Here is a 22,930-nt window from a genome sequence, read left to right as displayed (position 1 = left end):
CTGGGCCTTGTGTCCCAGACTCTAAAGTTGGGAGCAATAACCTCACAGCCTGTGTGTCACAGCCAGCCAGCAAGGGCCTGTAAGACCTCAGATAGGGCTGGCATGAGTTCAGTACCCAACGACTGGTGATGACTAAACGTGAGGCCGTGTGCATGACTGGAGGAGGCGTGGATGAAGTCACACGCTGTTTCTCCAAATAACCCTACTTTTCCCAGCCCTCAGAGTAGGAGCTGAGTCACTGCTGGTCCTGCCTGACAGCCACATTCCAGCACACGAGGACACCATCTGCTCAGCCCCCAAGTGGAGCCCTGAGGCAGGCGGCTGACAGGAGACAGGGACGGGCAAAGAGTGGCATCTAGGCTCTCCAACTCCTGGTGACCAACTTTGGAGAGCAGGCCCTGCTGGGAACGGCCAGGCTGAGATAGGTTTGGATGTGTCAGCCAAACCCGCCTGCTCAGAGGCTTTAGGCACCAGGACACACCCCAACCTTCCAAGGACAGTAGCTGTTAAGCCCGAGTTTCCTCATCTCTATAATGAGGAGCCTGGGTGATGTGCTCATGGGGACTGGTGAGGAGCTGGACACAGCACAGGGAGATCCTGGCTATGCCCAGCCAGGCAAGAGCTGGCCTGTTTCTTCCCAGCTGGAATGTGGCTAGACGTCAGCTGGCTCTGAGGGAACCTTTAAACTCCTGGTCCCCCAGCCTCTACTTGGTCCAGCTGTTGGGGTGACAGGCATGCGCCACCATACCCATTGGCTGCTGCTTACATGATATTGCTCATGGCACCCTAGATAAGGAACTGGAGGAAGAGGAGGAGGACACAGGGATACTTACCACCTTGGCTTCTCTTTGAAGGCAGGAGGGCTTCTCTACAAAAGAGGTGGGGGACAAGTCAGGAGCAGGACCTGTTCATCTCATCTATCCTAATAAGCACAGCATGGCTAGGGTAGAGCCAGCGGGGTGGACACAGTACAGGGGATAGCTGCCCACCAGGTAAGGGCCACAGATGAGCCCGTCTTACTCTCAGCCACTATGCCCTGCCCCCAGCCATCCTCCAGACCAGCCTGTGCCAGTAGCCCTGCCTCAACCACATTCTGCCCATGGAGACCCAGGCCAGCTCAAAGACCCCACAGACCCCAGGCTTCCTGTACAGGAATCCTGACGGTCAATCCCCTGGGATAGCCTTGGCACTGCTTTCGGTGGCCAGGTTAGAGGCTATACCTTCTGCCCCAGACCCTAAGCTCCTAGAGAACAAAAGGCTACAGCTTCCAGATCCTTTGAGTCTATGATAGTGTCATGCTCTGTACTAGACCACAACTGGAGGCACCCAGAAAAGTGGCAGGAAGGGGGCGGGGACCTGGAAACAGGAGGGAGCAGAACTTACTTTTCTTCTGCACCAGGATGAAGCAGTTCACAAACCCTAACACCATCAGACCCAGAGCTGTCACCCCCACGATCAGACCTAGGGAGAAAGTAGGGTGCTCAGTAATGAAGGTGCCAGGGCTGCTGGGGCTAAGGGAAACAAGTCCAGCCTTAGGGCCTCAAATTCAGGGACAGAGCCAAGATCAACATCTGTGAACTGCATGCAGCCAGAAGGCCACAGTCTAGGGCCTCGGGCTTGGAGCCATCCTAACCCCAAAGGGAATCCAGATACACAACTAGTCCCATAGTCTTGTGGGCCAAATGGGTTCAGCAGAACCAGCCATCAGAACCTATGTTTACATTCACCCCACCCAGGGATTCTCTATGACAACATCAGGTCATTGGAGACCCAGCTCTTCCACACCTGCTCCTGCTGTGAAGGACAGAGACCAGGCTCCTAGGTTTGCTTACACAGAACCTTCAGGAAGCAAGAGAGGAGGTGAAAAGAAAGGAGCGAGAGAGAGCTCCCTTTTTATTTTATTTTTGTTGGTGATTTAACCCCCAAGCTGGTTGAACACCCCACCACTAGGCTACATCCTCAGCTCCTGTTAAAAGTATTTTTATTTTGAGTCAGGCTCTGACTAAGTTGCCCAGGTTGGCCTTGAACTTGCAATGTTTCTGTCTCAGCCTCAGCAGTAGCTCAGACTGTGCACTTCCAAGCCTGGCTGGGTCACTCCTGAGTCTGGGACTCACCAATTGGAAGAGAGATGCCACCTACGGTGACCTGTTCACTTTTGGGGGTGGAGATCACAGAGGATGTGTTTGGTGTTTGGCTGGACCCCAGCTCTGGCTCCGGCGGCTGTGATCCTGTGGGCTCCGGCTGGGATATGTGGACTGTCCTTGGGACGGTGCTTGGAGTTAGGAACTGGGGTGCACAGACTGCATCCGTGCTTGCATTTCCGGGAATGGCCAGGATGCTACAGCTGAGGGAGGAAGGCCACAGACAGTGAGCTTATTCCGGGGAGCCAGGCGGAGGACAAGGATCCCAACAGCCAAGCAACGAGTGTGAGCCACACCTCCTTAGCACCACCCCCTTACGTAACCTCCGCCCCCCCAATTATTTTCACCCAACATCACTCTATCCATGTCAGGCTCCTGCTCACATCACCCGTTGGCTGTCCCAGAGACAATGAGTGACAATCCCAGGCCCCAGTCACCCAGGGGTCGCCCTCCCTGCTCCTTCAGAACCCAGGAAGTCAACACTCACGTGCGGTGAGGCTTGCACACATCTGTGGAGGATGTGGTGTCTGAGAAGGTCCCTGGGGCACAGGCCCTGCATACCACATTTCCATTTTTGGATCCTTGAAGAGAAAATCCAGAGCTTGTCAACAACATGAACACTACATGCAGCCAGGCGGGGATTATCTTAGCAGTGCGGGCCACAAGGGAGGCCTGTTTGTAATTCTCTCTCTTAACACACATACCTATACACACGTACCCACATCTACACACAGGCACATGCAATAAACACACATACACATGCGTGTACATATACGCCTATACATGTATATGAGCCTGCTCTCCAAGGTTACCTTCCAGCCCCATCTGATGTCCTACCAGCTTAGGGCTCAGTATAACCAGGGGTTCCAGGAGACAGATACACAGATGCACGCAGCAGCTACTGGGGGGGGGGGTCCTAGGTGAGGCTGAGGCCTGTGACACCTCAGGGATGCTCATGTGGGGAAGGAAGAGGGGTCCTCACTTGCACTGGCCGCTCCGAAGCCGGGACCACACTTGCTCAGCTTCATGCACTGCCGACAGCTGCCAGAATTTGTTTTCAAGGCGCAGTACTGGTCAGCTTTGCAGGCACACACTCGGTTCTGCTGTTTAGTGCAGGTATGAACCTCCACCTGGTCTAGAGGAGGGGAGGACAGCCAGGGTCGTTCCCACCTCCGCTCACCCACTCTGCCCTCCCCAGCAGAGCTGCCAGGTTTCCCAGCACAGGCTCTGACCTGGCCACATTGTCCCACATTGTCTGCGCTCCCAACTCCACCACAGCGTGAATACACCTGGCTGTTCTTCCAGGCTCTACCTCCTCAACTCTGACCTCCCCTCCCCACCACCCACTTAAGAGACCAGATGAAGATTTGGTGGGATCTAGAAGGAAAACCTCACCTGGAAGGGGCCAGGAAAGGTGTCACAGATGTGTAAACCCCAACACTGGGGAAGCTAAGACAGGATGGTTGCAAGTTCAAAGCTCACCTGGGCCTCAGAGAAAGTTCCAGGCCAACCTGGGCAACTTAGCAAAAATTCACCTCAAAATAAAAACATCTGGGAGGCGGTGGCACATACCTCTAATCCCAGTGCTCAAGAGGCAGAAGCAGATGGATCTCTGTGAGTTAGAGGCTAGCCTGGTCTACAGAGCTAGTTCAGTCCCAGGACAGCCAACATTACACAAAGAAACTATCTGGTAAAATAATAATAATAATAAAAACAGAAAACCTGAACTGAAAGCCATGTTTGGGAATGCAGGCCAGTTACTCAGGAAGCTAAGGCAGGAAGTCCATTAGGTCCAAGCCAGCCTGAGCCATCTAGCAAGATCCTATCTCAAAGGTGAAGGGCTCCAGAAAGATGAAGTTTAGTGAAAGTGTACTACAAGGCCCTCTTTTCAGTTCCCAAAACTGCAAATAAAATTAAATGAAGGGTTAGAAAGATGGCTCCCCCATTAAGAACACTGGCTGTTCTCACAGAGGGCCTGGAGTTAGTTCCTAGCACCTACACGGTGTCTAACAAAGGTCTGTAACTCATCCTAGATCTGATGCTCCATTTTAGCCTTCATGGACACTACATGCCAGCAAAAATACCCACATCTGTACAATTACAAATAAATTAAACCCTTTCAAAACAAATTTAAAAGGTCTGGGGAGTGATGTAGCTCTGTTAAAAAAAAAAAAAAAATGCTTGTTTCACCAGTGTAAAGGCCCAGGTTCCAGCCACATAAATACATAAAGAGCCACTCGTGTCCCAGAAGATGAAAACAACTGACCCAGGGTAACCCCATCCGCCTCGGTAGGCTGGAGGGCTGGTGACGAGGGGAGATGTCCCAGTCAGGCCACTCACCAGGGTGACAGAAAGAACTGCATCTCAGGCACGTGGAGAGATGGTTCCAGAGCTCGGTGTACATGCCCTCCTCGCAGTCGGCACACACAGTGTCTGAGGTCCTGTTGCAGAAGTCCTTCACACGCTGGCCTGAGAAAGCAAGGGCCGAGGTCGCAAGGGAGCCCTTAGGGTTAGGGTTCTCCTCCGTAGAAAAGCCAGGGTCCCCGGGGTCTCTCAGTCATGGCGTGTGCTCATGCTCCTGTGTTCCTGCCCACTGGGTCTCAAGCAAATGACACGAAGCCTCCAGGAAATAAGATCTGAGTTCTTTGTGCTGACCCTGCTCAAATCACTTAATCAAACGTGTACTATTATCAAGATGGTGGCGGTAATGGTGGCGGTGGTGGCATGGTGTGTGTGTGTGTGTGTGTAACCTGCTCTCTCCTACCACCACTGGTTCAGGGCATCAAACTCAGGTCATCAGGCTCTCTCAGCAGGTGCCTTTACACACTGAGCCATCTCCCTAGGCCTCATCTCTTCGTCCCTGTCTCCCATCACACTCTTTTTACTCTGGGCCATGCCCACCAGCCTCAAGGTTCCTTGAGCTCACTACACAGGCTCCTTTGGGGACCTTCCACTTTAGGGGCATCCACTTACTTCCTGGCCTGCTGTCTCCAGTATGTCTGTGTGGCTTGTTCCCGTCCCCCTTACAGGGCTCAGAGAGGCCTTCCTGGACCACCCAACCTCATCTTGAGCACACACCCTTGTTTGTCTCCATTGGCCCTGTGTAACCTTCTCTCCACCAGAGCACCTCCTGGCAGACAGCACCACCTATGTGCTGGGTGATTTGTCTGTCCTCCATTAGAAAGTAGACTTGGGACTGGAGAGATGGCTTGGCAGTTAGGAGCACTGGCTGCTCCTCCACAAGACTGGGTTCCATTCTTGGCAGCCACAGGGTGACAGACAACAATCTATACTGCCAGTTCCAAGGATCTAATGCCCTCTTCTGACCTCCAAGGGCATTTGCATGAATGTGGTGCACAGACATACATGCAGACAAAACACCCATACATGTAAAATAAAACTAAATAAATCTTACTTTAAAAAGAAAAAGAAATAAAGTCGACTCCATGAGGATAGCATTCTGCTATAATCCCAGCAGACTGAGCACACAGTAGGTGCATTATAAATACTTCTCAAGTGAATGCATACACTTGATTGACACTGGGGGTCCAGCTGCTCAGTCCTCTGCACTGCAACCAAGGCTCAGGTCCACTATCTATGATATAGCTATGCATTTACTGACTCGGTAATTACACACAGGACATATGGGCCAGACACGTGCTGGGAATTCTGCAGGACCAAGCTGCAGTGTCTACTCTAGAGGAGCACACAGTGGGGCTGTGAGAAAAGCAGGCCATCATTGCAGTGTGGGGCAGGCTTCCTGGACAAGAGCACGGGGTCTAAAATGTAGGTAGGTAGGTGTTAACCAAGAGGAGGCTTTAAGAAGTGTGCCGAGCAGAGGCAGCATGCACCAAAGCTGAATCATGGGCCCTAGAATGTATGTCCCTAGAAGCAGCCCAGGGAGAATTTACGACCCTCATCCCTGGGCAAGCACCCCCTCCATGGTACCGCCATCCCAACGCCCAGCAGCTGGTGCTCACCAAGTGGACACTCCGCACAGCACATGTGAATGACCCTGTCATAGTATTCCTTTGGGCTCCGGCACTCCTTCTGGGGTTCTGGCGTGTAGGGCGTCTGGGCAGTCTGGAAAGGAGCAAGCGAGGCAGCCATCAGTACGGTGACTGTGAGCTCCAGCACACCCGTCACCAGGCCTCGTGGATAGTTTCTTGCACTGGAGGAGGAAGAAGGCTTGAGAAGGTAGAGTCCTGGCTTTCTCCTTCTTGGCCTCCCTCTTCAGCATGGCACACTGTTCTGGGCCCTCCTTCCTGCTGGGTGAGTCCCAGTAAGGCTCGGAGAAGATGTAGTTTTTGAAGACAGTGATTCTGGTCACAGAGACAAGGTCCCCCCGACAAAGCTGCTCTTTCTAGGATACCTGCCCATTTGTCCCTCTGTCCTAGCTACTACAGAGTGGAAACAAACCTGTGCACCCCCTCACATCAGTGCTGCAGTCCTGCTGGGTGGAAGGTTTGGGCCAGCGGAGACTCCTGGCCCTACTCAGAATCCCGCTGCCAGGAGAATGGCCTCAGCGTCGACTGACAAGTCTCCAACTAAGAGGCAAATACCTTGGCCTCAAACCAGGACCGACACCCATTTGTCTTGGCTGGCAACCGAGTGGCCTGCTACCACATCCTGTCACCCCCCCACCTGCTTGCCTGAGAGCCTTCTCCTGTCACAGAAGCCATGCCTCAGCTCTGCTTCCAAAGACTGGACCTGAGATGAGGTCTCCAACAACCGGCCAAGATGGACTATGACTGTGTGTAGAAAGGAAACAGAGGCATAAAGCGAGAGGCCACCCACTTGGGTCCTGAAGCCAGTGACAGAGATTTGAGCTTTGAGTCCTGTCCGCCTCTTTTGCCCATGTTTTCAATGACTGTGCCAAGTACCTCCATGGAGAGACCAGCAAAGCAAGAGATGATGGGGAGGAGGAGCTCAGAGATGGCTCAGTGGTTAAGAGCACTTGTTACTCTTGGAGAGGACCTGGGTTCAGTTCCCAGCACCCACATGGTGGCTTATAGCTGCCCATAACTCCAGTTCTAGGGAATGTGAGTCTCCCTTTACGTTCCGCATGTTTCTGCATGCATGTGGTTCACATATGTACACTCAGGCGTATTCATATTTACTTAATTTTTTTAGATAAATAATTATGAAAGACAGCCAGACAAGACAGACTGGCGGGGAGGAGAGAACCAGAAAACATCACCATACAGCACAGAACCAGCAGTGAGAAACACAGGGCCCTCCCTCCGGTCTGAAAGCATCCCTGGGAAGCATGCAGCAGTAATGCCTGTGCCTGCCCCAGGACCCTGGCGACCTGCTGAAACTCCAGCCTTCCTTCCGAAGGATGGGATAGCAATCTGAGACTTTAGGGACGAGCATGAAGTAGCCACTTCTGCAAGAATGTGAGTTCATGAGCAGACATGGGAACAGACCTACAAGAGCAAAGAGGGTGTGCGCATGTCCAATGTCCTTGAAGCTCCTGCTGACATCACCTGGAAATGATGGAGGGTCATTCTAGGTTAGAGTTGAGGGCCGGTTCTTACTCTGCGTTGTGCCAACAGCTGCCATCATGTGTTCAATAGGAGTTCAAAGAACACGTATTAAGCCAGTAACCCTGACGAGTCCCCTCTGACTCCTCAGACAAAGGTAGACAGTTTCAGTGGCATGGTTTTGTTTTCTTACCCTATCATTTATAGGCTGTATGATCACAGGCAAGTGTCTCCACCTCCCGACTCAACTCCACGGGAGCAAGAGAGATACGCAAAATATCTAACAACTATCACACTAAAGGTACCCATCAGCCCCCTTGAAAAGCAGCCAACTTCAGTACTAGGCTCATCTGTATAGACTGGGTAAACTCCCATGATCTGTGGGCAGCAGCTCTGCCCTCCACCTTCCTTCCTCATCCCCATCACAGCAGCACACCACCCTGCCCAGCGTCATGCAGCGAGTGACACATGAGCAGCTTCCTCACAGTTTTCTTTGCGCAGCCACCAAGCTGAGTGATAACAGCTGGAAGCCACCAGGAGCCATGACATAAGGGACTGGGATTCCTTGCCGTGGACTGTCTTTGGCTCTTCTAGTCCTGCCACTGTGCCCTAGCTGTTTCTTGCTCCCTCTGGCCAAAGTCCCCCCCCCACATACCTTCAGAGGGTATCTCCACTGCAGGCCACTGCCCAGCCCTTGCCCTGGATGAACAACCCAATGTAGCCCCCTACCTTGTCTTCATGCTCAGCCAGTAACCCCAGATTGGTGGAGGGGGCTCTGAGCTATTCTACCCAGAGCCAGGCAGAAAAGGGTGATCAGCATTTGCTACCCTGATCGGGGGAGTAATTCCAATGTCATTTCCTTGAAGTAAGGTCCTCACCCTGGGCACTAGGGCCAAGAAGCCTCAACACAGATGCATCTGCTGTCCTGCCTGATCTCTGAGTCCCCCCAACCAGGGCAATTGTCTCCAGAGAGATCATGCAGACAGCTCGTGGGGGAAGTTGCAGAGCTATCCTGAGAACCCCATCTGAAAAGCTGCTAGAGCTCCCTCTGGACAGGTACACACACACACACACACACACACACACACACCACACACCACACTATACTGGCCCTTTTTTCCCTTCCATTTCACAACAAAATAAATGATCAGTTGTGGCTGAGCGCCCACTGTAAGGGCGGTCCACATTGCCTGGGGCATTACTGGCTGTGTTCAAGGCAAAGGGTGTGTCAGTGGTGCTAGCTGCCTCTTCCACACCTCTAGGGAAGTCTCTGGGCTAGGGAGCCATACTGCTCCAAAAGAGGGAAGGAAAAACAGAAAAGAACTCTCAGCAGGGACTAGAGCACCCTCTGCCACACTCAGCCCGGCCTGATTAGCCCACCCCATGGAGAAAGTAAGGTAAGTTGGGGGAAGGGAGTGAGGAAGGCATACAGAGCAGACCTAGGGGAGTCCTGAACCCCGGAAATCACAGTGTTGTAGCTCATTTTATACCCATCATCCTACAGAACGCTAATTGACACAGAAGGCCCGAGTGTCCCCACAAAACTCCCAGAGTAGTCTTCCTGGAGAAATGGTTTGTCTCTTTAATGAAGTACCTACCACACCCTCTCCACTTCCCCAAACGGCAGCCACACAGGGGCTGGAGGTGGCCTCGATCACATGGGAACCTATCCCTGCCAGCCCTGGGCTTTATCCCCCTGGGTGGTGGTAAGCAGGGGAGCCCCTAACTTATCTGGGGCCTGGGTAGCTTCTAGTGGCCCAGAGAAAAACCCTGCTTTGGCAAGGAACAACTTCCTGCCAGACCCAGAGGGCCTGATGGGAAAGGGCCTTGCCTCAGCCAAATTGGACTGTCTCCGTGATCCTCCCTTGGACAAGGGCTCCTGGAAGCCAGCTGAACCCATGGCCCTCAGCTCCTGCCTTCTGGGGCCCTCCTTGTCCCCATCTTCTCTGTGGATAAGCTCTCTGATGCTTTCTCCCACTGCTATGTGTGACCCCAACCCCAGCAGCTGGCAAAGGGGCCCAGCCCTCCCTCAACAACCTCGAGGCCTGTTTATTCTCTTGGACAGAGAAAGAAAAAAAAAAACCAAAACCACAGCCTCGTCAGGGCTAAACAATGAGGAACAGAAAGCCCCTGCACAACGCAGAACAAAAGGTCACTCCTGCACGGGGAGCTACCCAGAACCCCCAAAATGTAGCCCTGGGAGCTGGGCCTCAAGGCCACTCAGGGACTATAAAGGGATGGAGGTGGGGGTGGGAAGACAGGACACACAGGACCTGAGCTTTGCAAGGCTGGGAGGACTCTAATCTTTTGCTTTGAATTGGAAAGCTGCTGATTCACCTCACTCCCAGTCCATGGGGAATCTGATGTTGAGAAATGAGGAACTGAACCCAACTGTACTTGATGCTGTCAGTATGTTTATCTGAGCCAGTTGTTCAAAAGACAAAGCCCCAAGCAAGGAGTAGTGGAGTGGCACGTGTCTGGAATTCCAGCACTCAGGAGGCAGAGGCAGGGGGATCTCTGTGAGTTCGAGGTTAACTTGATCTACAGAGAGAGTTCCAGGACAGCCAGGGCTACATAGAGAAACTCTGTCAAAAAATAAAATAAAATAAAATAAACAAACAAACAAAAAATAGGCTCCAGGTCAGAACTGAAAACCTTTGGTAAGAATAAACTACCCATTGAACAGGTAGGTATTAGACACCTACTGTACCTGATAAACAAAGACTGAAAAGAGGAGAGATGGGTGGAGATGGATAAAGAAATGGATAGATGAAAAAAAATGGATGGATGAAAAATGGAGGGAGGGATAAGGAGATAGATGGATGATGGATGGATGGATGGAGAAATGGAGGGGGAAAATGGAAAGATGAAGAGATGGATGAAAAGAGATGGAAGGATGGATGGGTGGATGGACAAATGGATGGAAGGATGGAATAAATGGATGAATGTAGAGATGGAAAGATTGAGGGATGAATGGATGCTACATGGCAAGAGCCTGGGCATGGATCTACCACCGAGGCATGGGGCAAGATGGGGAAAGTGGCATGGAAGAGCTTACAGCTTGTGGTAGAGTGTGTACCCACTAGCACCACCATTTACATGAGCTAGAAGGACGAGTAAGGCTTATACCCAGAAAAAGTACCTACTGTGTGAGGTGCCATTCTGGGCACACTCATATGAATTTCCCTTTTCTTTCTAAACCAAACCCTTGAGGTTGGCACAAGCCTTTGGTGGTTTGGATGAGAAGGGGTCCCATATTTGAATGTTCTGTCTCTAGTTGTTAGAAATGTTCTGGAAAGGATTTGTTTGACAGATTTTGTAGCCCTGGCTGTCCTGGAATTTCTATGTGGCCTTGTTGAAGGAGGTGTGACATGAGGGAGGGCTTCAAGGTTTCAAAAGCCCATGCCAGGAGGTATTCCTCCCCTCCCTCCCTCCCTTCTTCTCTCACAAGAGAAGCTCCCACAAGCCCTCACCCCCCCACCCCGCCTCCTGCTTATAAGATGTGAGCTCTCAGCTACGGCTCCCAGTACCACGCCTACCTGCCTGCCTATCATGCTCCCTGCCACGATGGTCATGGACTCACCCTCTGGAACTGGAAGCAAGCCCCCAATTAAATGCTGTCTTTCATAAACTGCCTCAGTCATGGTGTCACTTCATAGCAATAGAAAAGTAGCTAAGACAAAGCCTATTTCACAGTACAGGCATGGCGGATCCAGGAGATTCTGCGCAGGGCCAGACTGGGGACTCACTATCGCTACACCAGCCTCCACGCCTCTGACAATCTTATAACCTGTGATCCATATGTGTCTGTGTAGAGGTGTGTGCGCACATGTTTGTGTGTGCTCGGTGCACTTGCATGTATGGGTACACAGGGAGGGTAAACATGAATGTGCGCCTCTCCATGTGTGTGCAGGTATGTGTGGGTACAAATGCAGTTGTCCTGTGTGTGCGCGCATGTGTGTGCCACAGGTCAACCTCAGGTATCGTCTCTTCTCAGTGCTCTGTCCACCTTGGTTTCAAGGCAAGGTCTCTCTTTTGCCTGGGGCTCACCAATTTGGCCAGGCTGGCCACTCCGTGAACCCAGGGAGCTGCCTGCCTCCATTTCTGAGGTGCTGGGATTCCAATCGTGTGCTACACCTGGTATTGCCACATGGGTTCCAGGTTCTCCTGCTTGCACAGAAGACGCTTTAGTGACTGAGCCACCTCATATGCTGTGACTTGTCTCGCTTCATGGAGTGGCGAACAGTTCATTGATATCCCCAGGATAAAGGCTACCACATCCCAGGGCAAATGTGACAGAGTTGGGTACAGGCAGAGGCATCTGCCCAAGGACCCTCCACTCAGCTGGAAGCTATCTGCAAGCACTAGAGAGGCCACATCATTTGCATGGTAGGTGTGTGGGGGGGGGGGATGCATTTCATTCTTGACCTTGGAGGTTTACAGAAGCCCCACGGACTGTGGGGGTACAGCCACATCAAGTCACACTGTCGCAAGGCCTAGGCGGCTAGGCCTGTCAGCCATCATGGAAACAAAGAGCACTGGCGTCAGGAAGGACCAACCACATCACAGGTGGGTGGCCCAGGGGTGACACATCCCTCCTCCGAGCTGCCGCCTGTGATGTGCTTCAGAGGTGAACTGAAGCAGACAGGAAACCCACACTGGGATCCGGTTCTTAGGGCCAGGCTCTGGGCTACATGCCAAGGTTGCTGCCACCATGTAGTACTCAGTTAAGCAGCACAGAAAGGCCCTCCATCTCCTTGAGGCCCTTCGATACAGCGTTCTCCACCTCCTGCTGGCTCTCCTCAACACCTGGGCACCTCCTGGCAGCTAGTCTCTGTTGGTCCCCAGCATATGTCCGTTTGCAGACAGACCCATGCCACCCTCCTACTTCCAAGACTGCCGCCCCTTAAATGTATTCAGCAGCCCATGCTGCCCCAGGCTGGAACAAACCTCTGGCATCTGCCGCCTGCCTTCACCCGCAGCCTGACGCAGAGCATCCGATTCCCATGCTCCTCTTCCGCACCCTGACCCCTGCTGCCACGTCGGGCCACACATTCTGCAAATCGGACTCCTGGGCTTCTTCAGAGCCACCCACCACCATCATCTCACCCCCACGTAAACCTGTGAACCCCAGACACGGGTCACAGATCCCTCTAGGAGGCTGCTGTGGTAACCCAGGACTATTTCTACATTTCCCAGGTTAGAACACATTTAGGATAATTCTTTGTTCTCCTTGTGTCTCCCTTCAGACCCCTCTGTGATCTCTCCTTGAGCCAGAATCTGGTTTGACACCCCTTCTCTTACTCTCCCACCTTGGTTTTGGCATCTACAAAATGGGAACGGAGCTGTGCCCACCATACCAAGCCAGTGCATGTGAAAAGCGGGGTGCGGCCCAAGCCTGGGACATGTGTCTAATCAATAGATAGGGCGCTAGTCAACAAAAGCAAAAGGCTTAAATTTCTATCCGTTGAGCTGAGTTTGGCTCACATGAGAACTGGACTAGAAATGGACAACAAGGCAGTGTCCTCAGAAACCGAAGGACTGCATTCAGACCATAGCCCATACAGTGGCCTTAACCAACCACAAATCACATTTGGGTGGTAGCCAGAACGTGGCTCCACAGCCTAAGGATGGAAGCTGGGCTCTGGCTGGTGACAGAGCAGAAAGATCACAAGCAGGCCTGGCCCTCTCATCCCTTCGGGCAAGAGCAGTGGCCTGCTGCCCTGCTGCCCTGCTGGCTGAGGATGGGAATGCTCCATGCTTTCTGCTGCATTCCATGCAGCAGAGCCATGCCTGGTTCTCCGGAGACACCGCAGAGGTCAGCTCAGTTTCGAGTCCACCCCGGTCAGAGTGGGCGGCCAGCGTTATTACGGCAAGGCTGTTCCTGTGGCTGACCATGAAAACCCCAGAGAAGGTAGGGGTGCGGCTCATTGGCAGGAGGCATGAAGGTGCAGATGCCATGCCTACTGCTGCATAAAAGACCAGCGCACACCTGTAATCCCAGCAATGGGGATAGGGAGCCAGGAGGACCATCCTCTGACGCATAGTGATTTGAAGGCCAGCCGATCCAATGACAAAAACAGTTCGCCCAGATCGGGCCGGGAAGTAAACCTTTCTGCAAGGTGGAGATACAGGGGGGAGTATGCCCTGACTCCCTCTTCTATCAGCCCTCCCACTCCTCCCCATCTGTGGCCCTCCCCACCTCACCTGAGTCACAGTCTCCATCCCATCTGCCCTTTACAGTAAGGACAGATGATCAGCCCACCTACTCACTGGCCCAGGCCACCTCCTGGCCTGCAAAGACTGGTGTCTCCTCATTGCCTCATCTTCTGACGGAAGAGAGTGTGGTAGCTGACAACAGACAACAGTATGGAAGCCTGGCTGTGAACTTACACTGCATCTCTAATTAGCAGGCATCTTATTTTTCTTTGGGGCTGATTTTTTTAATTATTATTATATATTAATTATTTATAAATTATTGTTTAATCTTTAAAGTTATAATTAATTTAATTATCAATGCATTACGCATGACTTCTTTCTTACACAATAGTATCCTCAGCCTGTTTGCTGTATTTTTGTTTTTCTGTTTGTTACATTTTTAAAAAATAAATTTATTTTCATTTTCTCTGTACGAATGCTTTGCTTACCTGTCTGTCTGTGTACCATGTGTTTGCCTGGTGCCTGCAGAGGCCAGAATGGGCATTGGATCCCCTGGAACTGGAGTTACAGACTGTTAATTGCCAGGTGGGTGCTGGGAATCTAAGCTGGGTCTCTGCAAGGGCAGCAAGTGCTCTTGATGCATGAACCATCTCCTTAGCCCATTTGTTGTTGTTTTTATGTGTTTGAGTGGTATTTTTTCCTGAATGCATGTGTGTATGTGTGTGTGTGTATGTGTGTGTGTGTGTGTGTGTGTGTGTGTGTGTGTGTGTGTGTGCCTGGTGCCCCAGGATATCAGTTCTCCTGGAAGTAGAGATGGTTGTGAGCCACTATGTCAGCGCTGGGTATCAAACCAAGGTCCTCTGGAAGAGCAGCTTGTGCCCTTAACTGTTGAGCCATAACATACTATAAGGTGTTTTGCAGAACTACAGTTGCTTTTTTTTTTTGGGGGGGGGGGGGCTGGAACTTTCCTTCTCTCACCTCCCAATGAATTACAGACGAAGCCCATCGTGTCCAGCCAAACAATTGTTTAATGTACCTGGTATTAGTTCTCCCATAACTGTGGCCACAGACACACACCCTCATGTGTCTTTGTTGACTCTAGCAAACTTCCCGCCCAACTAGAGGGGCTAGTCTCCCCAGTTCCTCCAGCCTCCGCCTGGCAGCTACTCTTTTCCAGTCTGTCAGGCTCTGGGACTCAAGGCTAGGAACATTCCTGGGATTCCCTGCAGGAGGGGAGAATCATGAGGGCATCAAGAGAAGGTGAGGATGCGACCACAGGACCAAGCAATGGGGAGGCACGAGGGGAGGCCTGAGGGGTAAAGAGTGGAGAAGACTGGACTCCTGCCAAAGAGAGCAGGAAGGAGCAGGACCCAGGCTCCTGGCCAGAGACACACACAGGCAGTCTGAGAGGGAACAGCTGGTGACAGCCTCGTTAGGAAGCTTGGCGCTGTGAGTGCAGACAGAAGCGGGGGGCTAAGGCCAGGCACGGGGGATAGCTAGGGCACTGGGAGGAGTTCTGCAAACTGAGTCAAAAGGCCAGAGCCCTTCCCCTCAGAGTCCCCGTCCAGTCCAGAGCTACACTCCACCCTCTGCCCTAAGCTACTGAGTACCCGTTCCCCCTCCAGCAGCTGCAGGCCTGGACTCCAGTGCTAGCTCTGAGAGGTCCTTGCTGATCGGGCCAGGGCTGAAGCAATGGAGATTCACAACAGAAAAGAGAACTAGTGACCCAACTCTGGCCCAAAATGGAAGCCACACCAGACCTGGGCCCCAGACTCCAGAACTCAGGATCCACAGCCTCTGTCCTGTTCTGAGAGGACAAGAAATGTCTCTGTGCCTGGCCTGTAAAACTACCTCCAAGTCCCTTCCCACTCAGCTTTCAACTTCAGACTATCTCAATTTCCTGAACCTCAGGTCATTGTGGTCCTAAGGCCAAAATCAGATGAAACCCACACTGGCCATCCTAACGAACAACCCTGGGGGTGGGGGTAGAGGGGAGACAGAAAGTCTTCCCTGTCTTGACAGAGGGCCTGGGTCAACCCAGGGCCCATGCTCCCAAAAAGAACACAGCGGTCCCTAGGCCTCTCAAGGACTCAGCACCCCTGAGCAGGTCACTGGACTCTGTCACTTTCCAGTTTCAACAGCAGAGCGTACTCACTCAGGCTGCTCACTGTGTCCTCTTGCAGCCTCCCACACTGAACGTGTGGGCTGGGAGCAGGCCTTCTTAAATGAGGATCAGCATAGCATACACAAACCCAACTCCTCCAGCTTTAATTCCAGCCCTCAGGAGGCAGAGACATGTGGATCTCTACGAGTTCAAGGCCAGCCTGGCCTACAAAGAAAGTTCCAGGACAGCCAAACCTACAAAGTGAGACCCTGTCTCAAAAAAACAAAACCACCAAAAACAAGAAGAAACAGGGTGAGTGAGGAAGACCTCGGAAAGGTCAGTCAGCCTGTCCTCATCGTACTCAAGCCTGTCATCACTGTACTGGCAAGGGTCAGGGCTACAGGTCAGAACCACACCAGCCACCTTCCTACCCTAGCACAGCTCACGCTAGGAGTGCAAGGAAGCCATCTCCCTCAACCTCCTGCTGGTAAATGAAACAGACTTCCTCTTCCCTGGCTCACAGACAAGCAGTCCAAACCACAATGGTGTCATTGCGAGCTATGACATCACAAGGTATGTCGGTAGAAAAAGACATTTGTGTGGGCCTCAGAAGGGGTAGCTCTGGAGCTTCAGAGCCCCTGTCTCACAGGGGGGTGGGCCCCGAACCCCAAAGCCCCTGCCCTGCATCCCAGGACAAGGAGACAGACTGTCAGGCCAGAATCAGCACCAAATGAAGGGTCCCCTCTACGCGTGACAGAGAGCTTCTTCGAGGAAACACCCCCCGACGGGGTTTCGTTGAGCCTGTAAGCTCGCAGACGGCCCTTCTGCTTACTGTTACGCAAACTTCCTCAGCATCTGGGGCACGCCTTGCTGCTGACACATCAAAGGTGCCAAGTTCTAGGGAACAGGGACAGGAAACCCACGGCTTCCAGGCCTGCCTGAGACATTGGCACCCCAGCTTCAGGCAAGCCGATGGGCAGCCATGAAATATTGGTGCCAGTGGGCCCTGAGACAGGGAAATTATTCTAGCCAAAGCAACAGGGAAAAAAGTGAGCAAGAAGGGCTGGAGAGCTGGCTCAGTGCATAGCTACTTGCCTACAAGCCAGAGGACCTCAGCTGGGCTCCTTACAGCCCACACAAACGAGGCGGCTGCCTGTAAACCCAGCACAGGGGAGGCAGGCACTGAGAGCCAGGAGCAAACTGGCTACCTAGACTAACTCCACACGTGAGTTCAGTGAGAGACCTAGCCTCAATTAAATCAAACACAGCGTGATCAAAGAAAGACGTGTAATGTCAATTCGGGTACCCGCTCGCACAGACATGCAAATACACCTACACATGTGTGGGCACACTGCTCATACATACATACATACATATGTACATACAAAAAAAAAGTGAGAAAGAAGAAAGAGGGAAACATATCAGCTTTTTTTTTTTTCTGGTGACATGGGTAGCTGCCAGCCCCACCCCTTCTGGGAGAACACAGACCTGGTGCTGTTTGAAGGGTTAGGATCAGAGAGGTTAAATAACCTGAGCAAGGACACACAGCAAGCCAGGAAACTGCTCTGCTAACACCCAGGCCATGCTCCTGCCTCAAGGCTGTGCTGTCTTCGAAGTCACTGGCACAGGGAACTGGACAGCATCAGTTCAGAAGAGGGCTTCCCCATCTTGGGTCGTAAGTAAACAATCTCACACACACACACACACACACACACACACACACACAGAAGAGATTTTAGAGAGCCTGGGATCTATTACGCAGGGATGAGCTAGAACAGCGACTTTCAACCTTCCTAATGCTGTGACCCTTACAGTTCCTCATGCTTTGTTGACCCTCCAACCATAACATTATTTTCGCTGCTACTTCATGATGGTAATTTTGCTACTGTTATGAATCATAGTGCAAATATCTGCTATGCGGGATGGTCTCAGGAGACCCCTGGGAAAGGGCTGCCTGGCCCACAGGCTGACGGCCACTGAGCTAGGGCCTTCTGTACTCCTTCCATCCTCTTCAAACATACTTTTCGTCACCCCCCGTATGACATTTAACACCTGCCACTGAAAGGGTGGGGTGGCGACTGGACTTCCTTGCTACTACTTGGGGTCCCAGACCCTGGGCAGGCAATGATCTGAGGGGCCCTGCCAGGGGCCATGGGGCAGGAAGTACGGCAGGAGAGGGTGACAGGAAGGAAGTTGGTGCTGGGGTGCTAGGCAGCAAAGTCACTCAGGCAGGGACTTGGGACAACTGGATATCTGACGCGTAAGCTTTGGGTTCCTGTGGCTCCCAGAGATGGGGTCTGAGGGTTCTGTGAACCCGGCCTAGCTGTGAACACTATATATAATCAAGTCAGTATAGGCTACCCGTGGCTCAAACAGACATCAGTGGCTCCAGAGCCTGTAAAAACCTTAATCTAGGCCATTTTGTATGAATTCCTGACCGTAGTGGGGGCCAGGCAGCTAGGCATCCACAGCGGGCAAGACTGTCGGCCCATCTCCGCAGCCCATTTCCTCTTCCTCCTACTTTTCTAAAGCATACCCTTGCTTGCTCTCCTGAGGTCCAGGATTGTCTCAAAATCCACGTGTGCCCAAGGATGGCCTTGAACTGATAATTCTGCCTGTATCACCTCAGGTGCTGGGATTAGGTTGGCAGCAAGGGCAACAAGAACTGTAATCTATCCACCAAGCAGGGTGGCAAACATCTCTCTTTCCCCACAGAGACACCTGGGTGAACTCTCCCCTTCCCTGGCAAAGCCACCCTGGCTGCTCCTCTAGGGGCCTTTATGTGAAAGTGTTGCCTAGCCCTGGAGAGGGACAAATGCTTCAGGAAGCCACTGGGCCAGGCACCAGGACTATTGTCTAGGCCATTCTTCAACCCAAGAATGCCAGACAAACACTCAGGATGTAACCGGGCTGGGAGAGTGTGCCTGCCTAGTGTGTAGGAACACACGCCCACGCCTACAGAAGTCAAGTGTTGACGGTATACACACAGCGTAACCCAGCACTGGAGCTGTGGAAGGAAGATCAGGAGTTCAAGGTCATCCTGACCAACACAGTGACCTGAAGGCTAACCTGGGCTACAGGAGACACCATCTTTGAAAAAGGAAAAAAAGAAAGAAAGAAAAAAAGAAAGAAAGGAAGGAAGGAAGGAAGGAAGGAAGGAAGGAAGGAAGGAAGGAAGGAAGGAAGAAAGAAAAAAGCCAAGCAAACTCTCTCTTCCCGTGAACAGGAGTAAACAAAAGCTAACTTAACCCAGGTCACACGGGCAGTTCCGAGCAAACCTGAGATGGTTCTGAGATGGTGTAGCCTGGCAGGATGGCTCCTGGGGCTCTGGAGCGGGCTTCCTAGAACTGGGAAGTGTGGGAAGCAGGTTTCCATGCACACTGGGAGAGTTGATGGATGGATGGCGCTGCCTCAGAGTGCCTGGCTACCTGCCCACTGCCGCCTGAAGGTCCCAATCGCCAGGCCACATCCTCAGCCACAAGAGAGATGTCCCAGAAGGGTGTCAGCCAGTGAACAAAAGGCAGAAATGTGAGGAAAGGAGGAAAGAGCCCTCTGGCCCAGCAGTACTGCAGGGACCCGACTCCACTCCAGGGCCAGCCTGGGGTGCTGCAGACTCTGGTGAACCAACAAACAGCAGCCTTGGCCCCAAGGCTCCCAGGGACCAGGAGGCCACACCCACCGGGTTAAGACCCTGCTCAGAATGAGTGCTCGCCATCCCTGCCTTCACGTGCATCTATTTGCCCAATGGCTGAATAAGTGAATGGTGTGTTCCCCATAAAAGGAGACAAGAGCCCCAAGGGTAAACTGAGTCTGCCGCCCCTGGAACCTGCTAGAACGTCCTCAGGGTTCTCTCTGCTGCCCAATCCAGCTACACACAACATCTGTGATCCCCATAGTAGGGGCAGGAGTGGGGATAAAGGTAAGGGAGTTCAGGAAAAAGAACACTGGGAGTAAGGCCAGCAACTTGCCTTCAGATCTCACCCCATCACCTTCCAGTGCTGTGGTCCTGGGAAAAGCCACAGCTTGTAACCGTCCCCACACCTTTCAGTGGAACAGCGGTAGCCCCCCCCCCCCTTGTAGAAATGGCCAGAAGGGAAGTTTCAGTGCCGGTGTGTGACTACGTGCCCGAGAGAGTGTCTGGCCCTTGAGTGTCCCAAACCAGGAGCTACTGTGGAATTAACCTGAGGAGGAGGAGGCTTGCACAGTTCTTAGCTCCAGTCCCTCCGGTCCTTGAGGTGGGTGAGACACACAGAGAAGGAAAAGCAGCATGCAATCTGCTCCAAAGAGCAGGTCTTGTCTAAGTCGAGGAAGGTGGACAGGCTTTTCTGGAGAACTGGTATTTACAAAAGGCTTGACGGAGTTAAGGGGTGGGCTGAGAGCGGACACCGTGTGTGCAGGGCACGATGGCAGATGCCTAGTCACCAGCTTCACGGGCATAGGTGCATTCCCGCAGGCAGCACAGATACCCCCATACCCTCATCTGGGAAGGATTCTGCCCCTTCCACTGAAAGTCGCCACAGAGGCGTCTCAGATACAGATGTCTGGGCTTGAGCGAGGTCTTCCCCTCAAAGGCAGATTTGTGGGAGTAAGAACAGGGGCAAGCCAGCTAAGAGCCCATAGCAAAGTCGCAGAAGACAGGAGTCTGAGCTGACCTGGGACTGGGCAGGTAGGGTAGGAAGTGTGAGGGAAACCCCTCCAGCCACGCCAGCACACCACCTGGATCCCACAGAACCTGTGCCTCCCCTCCTGTTTGGAAGCTCATATGTTCTGGGCCAGGGACAGACCCCAGCTCAGTGCCCAGAGAGCTATTCTTTGGAGCTCAGAACACCACCCTCAGTCAGACTGGTGACCGCAGCCATGCACATTCACACTCAGCCCTCAGAACCGGATCTGTCCGGATCTACACTCCATCTTAATTACCACCACCACCACCACCACCACCCCCCCCCAGGGACCGACAGCCACTGTGTGTGAGTCCATCCCTTTCCATCCTGAGAAGAGCAAATGGTCTTGGGCAGCTGAGTCACCTCAGGACACCCCTTTCCTGCCCTGGGCTCAGGAGGCCGAAAGCAGGCCTAACTGCCCACAGGTGGAGCAGAGCAACCGCGAGTCCCCGTGCAGCCAGCTCCCGCCAAGCCCGTTAGAAAAGGTAGTTTCTCTGGGCCTCACTTCCATACTTGCAATCTGTGTTCTCTTTACCCATCACCAGTGGAGAGAGGAAGGAAAAACGAAAACTAAAAGCTCGCCCCGTGGACTTGACCCTGCTCTGGTGTCCGTAAAGTGACTCCTGGGATCTTTACTCTCTCCGTTTTCCTGAGGCTCCTTGGGTAGCTGCCTGTCCTCAGCGTACAGAATATTCTGAGATGGCCTCTGAACACAGCAGGCAGATCCTTGGAAGGAATCTGGGTAAGCGGCGGAGAAGTGACTCACTGCCCAACTGTTGGGCGTCTATTTAGACTCCTGGCCCCAACGACAGCTAAGAGCCCCGGTGTTTCTAAGAAAGAAACAGACCGTGGCGCAGAGGAGAAAGTCTTCAGAAGGGGCAACCCGCTCGGGCACGGGGCCAGGGACCCCAGTAAGGTCCTTCCCGCCTGAAGTGCGCGGGACAGAAGGGACTTCGCGGCGTCACCGCGAACGGTGCGTCTAAGCCTGGGCTGGGTGTTACCCGCGCCCTGGCCGCCCTCGCAGAGAGAGCCACAGGGCAGTTCAGAGAGCCACAGGGCAGTTCAGAGAGCCACAGGGCAGTTCTGGGACACAAGACTGCCGGGACCCGAGTTCCAACCAACGCTCCCAATGTGCCAGGTTTCGGGTGTCCCGTGGGTCCCCAAAGGAGCGTGGCGCGTGTCTGCTGGGGATGGGACGGTCTCTCCCGGAATTGTACAGAGCCTGAGATGGGCACTTTGTGATGGACGGCTGTCCCCCGTGACCCCAAGAGTCACCCACCTGGGCGGGCACGGTGTGCCCGGCGGCCCACAGCTGCAGTTCCACGACCAGCGCGACCCAGAGGGCGGTGGGCGCCATAGGGACGGCGGTGGCTCCCGCCCTTGCGCCCGGAGCTCGGTGTCCTCTGCTGCTTTCGAGCCGGTGACTGAAAGCGAAAGCCCCAGGCCAGGAGCTAGGGCAGACCAGGGGGCGGGGGAGGGCGGGAATGGGCGTGGCCTCAGCCAGAGGCCACGCCCCTCGCAAGAGTCCGCCCCTCTCTTTGGGCACCTCCACCTGGACTTCCTTGGGAGCTCTCTGGGCCTCCTTCTCCAGCATCTCTTAGACCCCCGGGTGACTCAGTCTCACTCCTCCGTCACCCTTCCAGTAGAGGAGAAGAGGCTGGGGCGGGAGACAGGTACCCACAGTATTTGTGACTGGGTGCCCAGGTTGGGCCTCCCCTCAGTTAATCTGTCTCCATCAAGCACCCTAGATCTCACCAACTTCCCAGTCCCAGTGGTGGGACACTGGGGAAACAGTCTCAAAATTGACACCCGAGCTGGTGAACCAAAGCGTTCTAGACCATTCACTCATTAGACCCTAGAGCCAGACAAGCTACACGTGAGTGTTTGCACTTCTCGGGGAGCTTTACTAATACAAGCTATGCAAGATGGCTCCTGTACCACGTGACATGTCTGTTGGCTCACAGTGCACAGCGACGGCGTGGATAACATTGCATGGGTACAGCCGATTCTATTACGTTTCATTTGTCCGGGTTCCCTTGAGCAGGCTTGGAGTCTCAGGTGAGAGCAGTCCCCTTGGCTGGCAGGTAGGCAGAGGCTGAGGGAGAAGCCTTGCTTCCCTGGAACTGGCCTCATCGGAGCTCTCGCTGCTGTAGTCTGGCGGTCCTCGGGCTAGCACGTCTTCCTACAGCCCTGCACACGGGCATTTGGAGAGGAGGGGTGGGCAGGGAGGCAGGCAATTATTCTGCCCCCTCCTTGTACACACCCCCCCAACTGTAGGCTGACAGGAGAGCCCTGCAGCCACCGGCCCTCCTGAGGACAAGCTCAAGGATAGCGCCTCTAGGTGCTGGGGGAGAAACTGGGAAGTGACCCTTGGGA

The 22,930-nt window shown here is 53.3% G+C and overlaps 1 protein-coding gene across 2 annotated transcripts in view; it reads right to left on the bottom strand.

The window, feature by feature from the left end:
• Tnfrsf1b (TNF receptor superfamily member 1B) overlaps positions 1-21,995 on the bottom strand; it is a 29,369-nt gene extending 7,374 nt beyond the window's left edge. The window contains exons 1-8 of one of the 2 annotated variants that reach the window (XM_021649153.2): positions 21,834-21,994; positions 6,122-6,224; positions 4,482-4,610; positions 3,124-3,276; positions 2,629-2,722; positions 2,115-2,344; positions 1,384-1,461; positions 834-868 (exon numbers count right to left, since the gene is read on the bottom strand). In XM_021649153.2, the coding sequence (XP_021504828.1) occupies positions 834-868; positions 1,384-1,461; positions 2,115-2,344; positions 2,629-2,722; positions 3,124-3,276; positions 4,482-4,610; positions 6,122-6,224; positions 21,834-21,911 (900 nt within the window). In that variant the 5' untranslated portion in view covers positions 21,912-21,994. Of the gene's footprint in view, positions 1-833; positions 869-1,383; positions 1,462-2,114; positions 2,345-2,628; positions 2,723-3,123; positions 3,277-4,481; positions 4,611-6,121; positions 6,225-21,833 lie in introns of both variants that reach the window. The other variant, XM_021649155.2, reaches the window with a different exon arrangement.
• Positions 21,996-22,930: the final 935 nt, after the last annotated feature.

The sequence above is a fragment of the Meriones unguiculatus genome, chromosome 3 (assembly GCF_030254825.1).
Source record: "Meriones unguiculatus strain TT.TT164.6M chromosome 3, Bangor_MerUng_6.1, whole genome shotgun sequence".
Classification (NCBI taxonomy): domain Eukaryota; kingdom Metazoa; phylum Chordata; class Mammalia; order Rodentia; family Muridae; genus Meriones; species Meriones unguiculatus.
Note: the sequence above shows the minus strand (reverse complement) of the source record. Positions and strands in the feature narration are given on the sequence as shown.